Raw genomic sequence first — 10,584 nt, 5'->3', positions numbered from 1 at the left:
TACATATGAAATATAATAATGTTTGAATAAAAATTATTATGCTTTCTTTCTTTCTAACATTGATATTTGGATGTTGTAGGAAATTATAATACGCGTTGTGTTCTTGTTGACTTTATTGAATTCAGTTCTTGTAAATGGCCAAATCTATGATGTGCTTACATTTGGTGCCAAGGGAGATGGTCTTACCGATGAATCAACGGTATTATATTTGAAAATCTTATCTTGGAATTTACTCTATGAAAATGACTGAATTGTGTAAGTTGTCAAATGATTTTTAACCAAAATATTATCATAGGATTTCCAAGTATATATGCATAACTATTATTAATTTATTATTCATTTTCCTATAAGATAAGAGATCATAATCGTTGTCACAAAATTTTAGTTATTGAGTAAAGAAGTCTTATACACTTGATCTTTCGATAAAACAAATAGGCTTTTGTCGAAGCATGGAAAGCTATGTGTGGTAGTGGTGGGAATCAAAAAACACTCCTTATTCCTTCAAATAAAACATTTTTACTACAACCTCTTGTGTTTCAAGGGCCTTGTAAATCTCCTTCAGTGCAAGTTAAGGTAACTATCAATATTTTGTTAAAACAAATCACTCACAACTTTATGTGAATTTAAATATTTTTTTTTAAAAAAATTATGTGTATGCATTTATGCAGTTTGATGGAAAGATTGTTGGACCGAGAGATAAGACAGCATGGTCGGACTATAAGTCGTTAAGATGGGTTAGTTTTAAGAAAATAATTGGTTTAACAGTCAATGGCTCGGGGTCAATTGATGGACGTGGTTCGTCATTTTGGAAGGTGAAAATTTTTATTTATACAAAAGAGATATAGTTTTTATTTTGTATACATGTTTATATATATAAATTACCTATATCTATTTAATATGTGAATCTAATACTTTTATTTTTTTTCCATATTCAATATACCCAGCCAAAAATGCCAGCTTCTGAACGGCCTACTGTGAGTTTATATCTTTCTCACTAAATTTATTCTCAATTCTAAAATGAAGATAGCTTTTTCTACATATATAATGATGTTCATGATGAATTTACTTTCCTGTTTTCTTACAGCAATTGCATTTCCAAAATTGCAATGATCTCAATATAATTGGAATAACTTCATTCAACAGTCCAAGAAACCATATAGAAATTAAGGAATGCAAAAGAGTTAAAATAACGAAAATAAAACTCGTAGCACCGGACGACAGTCCTAACACCGATGGTATTGATATCTCTGAATCAAGTGATGTCGATATTTACGACACAGTAGTTGGAACTGGTACATAGCTATATATCTCTCTTGCACATTCAGTAATTGAAAATTGATCTGAAATGGTTATTTGAATTTAAATCTTCTTAAAAATATATTCCAGGAGATGATTGTGTAGCTATAAACAACGGAAGTATGAATATCAACATTACAAGGATGAATTGTGGACCGGGCCATGGAATAAGGTATATATATGTTTCATTGACCAATACCATTATATACATAATACTGATTTTTTTATTCTACAATGAATTTTATTATATATATATATATATATGTGTGTGATTAAATTACAGTGTGGGAAGTCTAGGGAGAGATGGAGAAGAATCTATGGTTGAGAATATTCAAGTGACTGATTGCACCTTCGTTAGGACGGAAAATGGAGCCAGAATTAAGACATGGCCGGTAATAATTTTTTTGCTACATTTTTCCATATTAAAACTAAATAAATTATGAAAATATTGACACAGTGTTTAAAATGATATATATCCTCTTTCTAAAAAAGAATGGAAAAGGATACGCAAAAAATATACTTTTTAAGGGCCTCACAATGAGAGAAACCAAAAATCCGATAATAATCGACCAAAACTATGTCGATAAGGGTCGCCTAGATGTGGAGGTAATTTATCTTAAGATTATTTTTTCTATTAAACAAATAGTATTATAATAAGACTTAAGACATGGCCGGTAATATTTTTTTTTGTGTGTAGGAATCAGCTGTGGCAATTAGTAACGTGGCATTCACAGATATTCATGGAACTTCACAACTCGATGAGATTATAAAGATTAATTGCAGTAAAGTCACATATTGCAAAGACATTGTTCTTGCTAAAATCAACATTGCTACGGTCGATGGAAATAAGCCAATTGTTGAATGCAAAAATGTGTATGGAAAGACTATCAATGGTGACGAGGTCAATGGTTGTTTCGAAAGATAGTATCCATTTTCATAGAAAATATGTCAAATAAATTTGTTATTTTATATAGCGAATGATTTTATGTAATGATATATGATCAACTATTTTAAATGTCTTATCGAATAAAACAGTTTTATATTAAGATTATTTCAATATAGTGAGTAGCTAGTAATTTACTAAGATATGAAAATCACAGTTTTCTCTCTTGTTTGAGGCTAAGATACAAGAGAAACAAATAAAAATTTTGTATTTTGTATTTTTGTTTATCACCAAACTTTTTCTCAATCTTTGGTTTTGTGAATCTTATTTTTCTCTCTCGCTTTCTCATGTTTTTTTACTATGTTTTTGATGTGGAGAAACAGAGTATTTATAATGTTTGATCGTTCTATCGTAGGCTTGCAACCGTTCAATTAAACAATGTAACCATTTACCAAAAGTTGTGATGGTTAGTGAAATAACAGTTGATTAACAACTTAAATCACTAACATTCCTCTCCCATTTAAGGTTAATCTTTGATTCATAAAATCACACACATAAACCAAACTTATGCAAAAATATAAATATCATAACAATTGAATTTACACCTTAGTAATACTACACATTCCAGATACTTGAGAATCAAGATGTCCAAGGGATTGAATCCTTTCAATTCATTTGGGTACATGAAGATAATACACACACGAATTTTGACACTACTCCAAGTGTTTATACTTGACAATATTATAACACATGTGTCCATATCTATTCATGAGCATATAGGAAGCTAAGTCCAAGCTTCTTGATGCGGCTCCACTTCATACTCATATAGATAGATTTTAACCTTGCACCTACATATGCAATTTTTCAAAAGATCTATTCAGAAGATAACTTCAACATAATCCTTTCTTTCAGGTTCAAGCACTTATTTGGAGGTTTTCCATGTGTCTATGGTGCGGAAGTGTCTCTGCGAGGATGATCAGTTGTTGGCTAAGATTCCTGAGCATCTTCAGCCTAACATGACCTTGGAAGCGAGATCAGTGAGGTTCTCGAGAGGAGAATCAAGGAACTTCAGAAGAAGAAGATTCATTTGATGAGAGTCCTTTGGGACTATGATGGTGTTGAAGAGCAGACTTCGAAGCCAGAGGCGAGGATGAAGGCAAGATTAAAGAAGTGGTTTGAGAAGCAAGTCGCGACTTGAGCTTGTCAAGCCTGGTCCCAACTGTAGTATGTGGCTTGAGCAGGAATGGAGTATTCCAGCCCATCTTTCTTGTTACTTAGTCGCTTAGGGGTGGTTGGTTGTGTGACTAAGTAACGAGATGAGGTGGTGTTCGGGATAAGAAATTCCGTGAGGCGGTTGTTAAAGAGGGAAAGTTTCCTGAAATAGAAGTTTCTAAAAGAGCAAAGTTTCCAAAAGTGGAAAGTTCTAAAAATGGAAACTTTTATGTGAGTTAGAATTTGTCCATTTTTAGTGGTTGTGAGCCTTCGAGGGGCTTGTGTGGCCTTCTTGGTGGACTGTTGAGTCATTGTGTGCCTGTGTGTGGCGGTCTTTTGAGACATTGTGTGGCCTTTGTGGCGGGCTGTTTAGCCAATTGTGTGACCTTTGTGGCAGACTCTTTAGCCAATTGTATGTCCTTTGTGGCAGGCTATTTAGCCATTGTTGCCTATTTAGGCGGTCCTTCAAGATGTGTGGTCTTCGTGACGGTCCTTCGGGACATGTGGCATATTTAGGCAATCCGTCGGGATGTGTGGTCTTCGTGATTGTCCTTCGGGATGTATGGTCTTTGTGACGGTCCTTCCGGACGAGTGATCTTTGTGACGTTCTTTCAGGACGAGTGGTATTCGTGATGGTCCATGCGGGACAAGTGGTCTTTGTGATAGTCTTGTTTAGGACATTGTTTGGTCTTGGTGGCGATCCTGTTTAGGACATTTGTTTGGCCTTTGTGACGGTCTTATATAGGACATTTTTTGGCCTTTGTGGTGGCCCTTGGGGCATTTTGATGATCCTTGTGTGGTCATGAGGTATTTCAGTGAGGCGATATGTGGTTGGTAGGACATTGTGTTGTTTTATGCAAGCCACAGGGAGGAAACCTGGTTAGGGATAGTGTTCAGACGTGTTCAGAATTGTTTGCTATAGGGACAGTTGGTCATAAACGATTCTTAGAAGACCTTAGTTCTCCTAGTACCGCCATATTCCGAGACTTTATGGCTTGAGAGTACGGTTGTTATATCGACTTCAGGTGATTATCCGGGGATGCGCTGCAGGGTGGTAACCCAAGAGTCGAATATTGGAATTCGTTATATATTATGGCATGTGGGCTTAGGCCCGATAAGAAGCCAACATTTATGGCATGCAGGTTTCGGCATGATGAAAAGCCAATAGAAACTCAAGGGTGAGGCGTATGAGGGAAGGAAAGTCCAAAATTCGATAGCAAATAATGCCTCGAATGTGAGTTTATCGCTTAGAGGTGACCATCGTAGATCGGTCGGAGGAGTGCAGCCCGTGGGGACGGTTGCAAGGGAGTCCTTGGCTGATGGTTGTTCGAGATTCGAGGATGAATCTATATTGGTGGGGGAGAATTGTAACATCCACGAACCGGAATCCCGGTTTGGGATGTGCATCGATCGATGCAAGTGTGGTGTCAATTGATGCAAGGTCGTTCGTGAACGAGTTTAAGTTAAACGTTGTGTTTTGGGATTAGGAAAACCCTGAAATCGTGTATAAAAGGACGAACTCGAGGGTTTGGCCAAGTTTGGCCGTTTTTGGAGAAAAAGTAAGAGAGAAAGAAGTTCCTGAGTGTTCATGAGAGTTTTGAGAGATTTGAGGCTGTTCTTGGGGAGATACGTAGCTGAGATCGTTGTAGGAGCTTGCTAGGAGTGTGGATCTGCTTGTTTGAGGGTCAGAACCTAAACGACCCGACCCATTTTTTTTTAAATAATAATTAAACTAGTGGTCTCACACCCACTAGCCACCTAAACACAACCAAACCAAACCAGTGGAAAACAATTCAACGGATACCAATATCCAATATCCAATGACCAACAATTTAATAAACCAATGACCAATGTTAAAACCAAATCAACCTCAATCAAAGAACCAACAATCCTAAACAACACTCTAAGGACCCATATCTAGCAACCTAACAGAAGCCGGACAACAACCAATCGAGCCACTAGAACATCTTCCTCTTTATCGCATTGATTCGACGATCACATCTTGCCTTTACCTTCACCCCAACACATATGAGATGCATGAGTGTTTTATAAACACTCTGTGAGGCAATCCTCCCATCTACTGTGCTATACACACAAGCAATCGAGATATCTCTAACCATCAAACAACAATCAATAACCAAACAACTACATCGACCGACACCAACTGGGTTTGCATTGACCGACACAAACTTATATTGACTGATACAAAGTTCACTTGCATCGACCGACACTAACACTGCATCGATCAACGCATGCTCGACATTGCACGAAATCCCTAATTGCATTGATCGACGCCTCCACATGGCATCGACCGACGCTCCTAGGTTAAACTGTGATGTCCTCGCATTGCATCGACCGAAAAACAAAGTGCATCGACCGATGCACATGCCAAGCATCATTTTGCCCCGAAGCTTCTCACCGGATTTCCGTCCCTAAACCACGAAAACACACAAACCAAAGCCAGAAAAAAGCTTTCAAGGCCCCTTGCGACTCACCAACATTCTAATAAGCCATGATCATGAACTCACCTTTTCCAAGAAGATTCTGAACCTCAAACAAGAAGATCTACACTCCTAGGAAGCTCCTAAAAAGATCCCAACTACAGATAACTCTCAAGGTCACTCAAAAACTTTTTTCTCTCTTTCTTTTTCTCCCGAAACGGCCAAACTTGACCAAACCCTCGAGTTCTTCCTTTTATACACGATTTTAGGGTTTTCCTAACCCCAAAATGCAACATTTAACTTAAACTCGTTCGTGAAAACCAACCTTGCATCAATCGAAACCACCCTTGCACCGATCGATGTACATCCTAAACCGAGATTTTGGTTCGTGGATGTTAGAATTCTCCTCCACCAATATAGACTCGTCCTCGAGTCTAGCACCAAGACCAACAGTCAAGGATCTCTTGTGCAACCAACAACATGGCCTGCACATCCTCCGACTAGCTACGAGGACTCAATTTGGCCAATATCCCGTGTCTCTGACATTATACACTCTCAACTCATGCATCTCCCTCGCTCTCAGGTCTCAACCTTCGAGTCTTACCGGCTCACCATCGGGCCGCATCCCTCCAGCTATGGTATCACGAATTCAAATCTTGCTCTTGGCTATCACCCTACAGCACGCCTTCGGATCGTCATCTGAAGTCGATATACCAATTATATTCTCAGGCCACAAATTCCTTTGAGATAACGGTACATAGGAACCTAACCGTCTCCTCATGAGTTGTTCGAGATCTCATATCTCTAGAGCAATAATTCTGAGTTCGAACGAGTATTACGCTAACCAGAACTACCTCTATGGCTCTCGCAGGAAGATCACAATGTCCTACGGCCAACACTCGCCCCTAAGGCTACTAAGACGTCACAAAGACCGTAAACACATCACAAAGACTCTAAACCCGTCACGAAGACCACATAAACATCCCATAGGAGCGCCACTAAGCCCACGAAAATGTCCAAAAAGGACCACCACAAACGCCACTAGGACCACCACCATGGTATCCGGCATCACTTAGACAACCACCAAGGTATTCGGCGTCACCAAGACCACTACCCCTGACCGGTATCACCAAGAACTCTTCACCAAAACCACCGTCAGGTACAAAACATCACTAAGACATACTACCACTAGCAAGCGTCACCAAGATCTCTGTCACCAAGACCACTATGAGGGTACAAAACATCACTAAGATCACTCAATGCATACTAAACGTCACAAAGACCACCACCCAGGCACACTTCGTGTAGGATCATCACGAATATCACCACACTTTCCAAAAAACTTTCCATTTTTAGAAACTTTCTAATTATGGAAACTTCCTTTTTATGGAAACTTTCTATTTATGTAAACTTCCAATTATAGAAACCTCGAGCTATTTTCCTTTTTCCATGACAACACCAGTCAAATAAAGAAATACTCATCTTATTAATCTTATAATGTCATAATCGTTACAACCTCAACGAAAATACATAAGAAAAATGAGATATAACAACACCAAGCCAACGACCGGCATCCCGAGCATCACCTCATCTTGGTACTTAGTCGCACAACCAACCACCCCTAAGCGACCAAGTATCAATAGAGATGGGTTGGAATACTTCGTCTGCTCCAGCCACGGTCTTCAAACCATCACGACCCCGGGACCAAGGTTAGGCAAGCTCAAGCCTCGACCTGCTTCTCGAACCACTTCTTGAACCTTGCCTTCATCCTCACCTTCATCCTCACCTCTGGCTCCCAAGTCTCATCTAACACACCATCATAGTCCCACTGGTCTCGCCTCAAGAGTCATGTTGGGCGGAAGATCTGCAGGAATCTTAGCCAACACCTCATCATCCTTGTGAAGACACTTCCTAAGCATCGACACGTGGAAGACCGTATGGAATGCATTCATAACATTAGACAACTCCAACTTGTATGCAACTGGTCCCACCCGCTCCACAATCCTAGAAGGATCCATGTACCTCAGACCAATTTAGTCTCTAAGATAGACCTGTTCAGACCCTGCAACATGGCCATCTTGAGGTACACTCTATTATCCACTTGAAACTCAATGTCCTTTCTCCTCTGATCAGCATAACTCCTCTGCTGATCGAGAGCCTCCCTCATGTTCAGCTTGAGCACCCAGATCTTCTCCGTGGTCTCCTGAACAAAACTCGCATCCAATATGCTCCTCTCCTCCGCCTGATTCCAGCATAAAGGTGTGCGACATGGCCTACCATACAACACCTCATAAGGAGCCATACCAATACTCGCTTGATAGTTGTTGTTGTAAGCAAAAATCTACCAAGTTCAGATGATCGATCTTGGTTCTCATGGAATGAGACAACTGCGCAGAGAGAGAGAGAGAGAGAGAGAGAGAGAGAAAGATAGAGGGAGAGAGAGAGAGAGAGAAAGATAGAGAGAGAGAGACCTTATCGTAACATTCAAGTGCAAGTCGCTGACATTTCCGTTCCTCGCAGGATGAGATTGACTCTGTTGAATCTTGATACAGATTGTTGCAATTAGTGAAAAAGAAAGTGGAACAGATCTGCCCAGTCATCATACGAAGGACCAGAGGATTCACAACTGTTTGTAGTTTTTCACAGCCATATGAATTTAGATACTCAAGATATGGTGGAAGCGTTGGAAGATATCTGAGATTCTCGCAGTTCTTCAAGATAAGCCATTTCAGATGATAGAATTGACTGAGATTACCTTGCAGATGGACCATTGCAATATTTCTACTTAAGCATAAACGCTGCAGCAAGTATATCTTTGGGATCTCTTTGATTTTTTGTACCATCAAGAAATAAGATCCGTAAATGTTTCATGTTTGCTACGTCCTTTGGAACACCTTCGAGCTTTGAACATCCAGAGAGTATGAGTTCTTCAAGAGCTTTCTGTTTTCCAAGACAATCGGGAAGACTCTCCAGTTCTGTACAGCCTTTCATGTTCAATATGGTAAGTCTCATCAGATCCGCGGTGGCTGGAGGAAGTCCCTTTTATGCAGTTCCATCTAAATATAATGCTTCCAGATTTTCCTAAATCACCTAAAACTCGGGAAGTTTTGAGCAGTCACTCAATATGAGAATTTTTACAGAGCTGAATTTCATCCTCTAAAGAATTGTTAGACTCTTGCAACCTCTCATGTTTAGGAAGACAAGACTTTTCATGTTCTCCATCTCTTGGGGGAGTTCATGCAAACTTCTGCAACCTTCAAGATTCAATCTTTCACGATTTTTAGCATTTGACAACCCTGAAAGATTAGTCAACTTACTCGAATAGCTAAGATTGGCCTACTTTAATTTTTTGGGTATCCTGTAAAGAAGAAGAAGAAGAATAATATAACCCTAAATTTGATGTTTGCTTCATATGAAACAGATGAATTGTGGAGTACAGTGAGACACAGCTTAACACCCTCCCAAACTTTCTTAATGGAGCTACAAGGCAGTTCAAGATCAACAAGATTCTCTGGGTTGAAGTCTGATTGAAGTTGCTCAAATGGATATTTCATCCAGTGGAGATTACATACCTTATCTAATGGTAAATGAAACTCCTTAACCATGTCAAATTTGAAAATATCTTTGCCTTCCTTAGGGCTGGCGGAATTGTATATTTTGAGATATCGAATATTGCACATATTGCTAAAGATGTTAGCAAATATCATTTCCTCCCGAACTTCAGACATGTCTAAGAAAATACCTCTGACATTTTCCATTTCCTACAACCAATTGATGAGAAACGTACTGTTAGCAAAGCACAGGAAAAAAATGGATAGCAGTTGAAATTCTAGAGTACTTGTCCATCACTCCAAAAGCTGGAAATTTAGCACAACTAACACATGTTAGAGGTTCAAACAATCTCACCAATTTCTTCTTCAGTAAACAAATGATATCTTGATACCTCTGGTCCTTCGTATGATGACTGGGCAGATCTGTTCCACTTTCTTTTTCACTAATTGCAACAATCTGTATCAAGATTCAACAGAGTCAATCTCATCCTGCGAGGAACGGAAATGTCAGCGACTTGCACTTGAATGTTACGATAAGGTCTCTCTCTCTCTATCTTTCTCTCTCTCTCTCTCTCCCTCTATCTTTCTCTCTCTCTCTCTCTCTCTCTCTCTCTCTCTCTGCGCAGTTGTCTCATTCCATGAGAACCAAGATCGATCATCGATAGTAGTTTCTCATCAAAATGCACACTGCAGTTTGAAAACGAAGATGGTTCTCGTATCCGCTTTGATTGTGATGTCGGAAGTTTGACCGAACCAGGAAAGATTGAGGCAGGCCATGTTTTTATCGGCTATGTCAGTTGCTCACACATTACAAAACGTTTGGTCATGTTTGGAAGATCACTACTCTGGTAGCTCTATACCTACAAAGGCTTCTTTGGAGTTCTACTTGACTGATGCGTGTAAAAGTGAAGTGGTGCAGTATTTGGCGAGAACGGAATGCTAGACGTCATGATGAAGCTCCTACTCCACCCTCCAGTCTCTTCCGCTTTATTTACAAGAGTGTTCGCAACAGACTCCTTACCTTGACGACCTCCCCGGGTTATGAGAATGGTCTTCAACTGTGGTTTCAAACCCACCCCATATCATCTGTTGTTTTTAGAATTTTTCACTTTGAAGCTTTAGCTACTCATTTCAGCTCCTATGTTGCATTAATTTGTACAACAGTTTTTTTTTGGTGAATATAATATAACATTCATACAAA

General features: G+C 39.4%; 2 protein-coding genes across 2 annotated transcripts; both read left to right on the top strand.

The window, feature by feature from the left end:
• LOC104760446 (probable polygalacturonase At3g15720) lies at nt 951-1,765 on the top strand. Its single transcript, XM_019240027.1, has 5 exons — nt 951-974; nt 1,085-1,292; nt 1,387-1,468; nt 1,580-1,688; nt 1,754-1,765. The coding sequence occupies exons 1-5, from the start codon at nt 951-953 to the stop codon at nt 1,763-1,765; spliced, it is 435 nt and encodes a 144-aa protein (XP_019095572.1).
• On the top strand, nt 1,795-2,226 carry LOC109130583 (polygalacturonase ADPG2-like). The gene is made up of 2 exons (XM_019240281.1): nt 1,795-1,902; nt 1,994-2,226. Exons 1-2 carry the CDS (start codon nt 1,834-1,836, stop codon nt 2,219-2,221), a joined length of 297 nt encoding a protein of 98 aa, XP_019095826.1. The 5' UTR covers nt 1,795-1,833; the 3' UTR covers nt 2,222-2,226.

Source organism: Camelina sativa, chromosome 18 (genome assembly GCF_000633955.1).
Source record: "Camelina sativa cultivar DH55 chromosome 18, Cs, whole genome shotgun sequence".
In the NCBI taxonomy this organism is placed as follows: domain Eukaryota; kingdom Viridiplantae; phylum Streptophyta; class Magnoliopsida; order Brassicales; family Brassicaceae; genus Camelina; species Camelina sativa.
The sequence above is the reverse complement of the archived record's forward strand: the minus strand, read 5'-3'. Positions and strand labels throughout refer to the sequence as shown.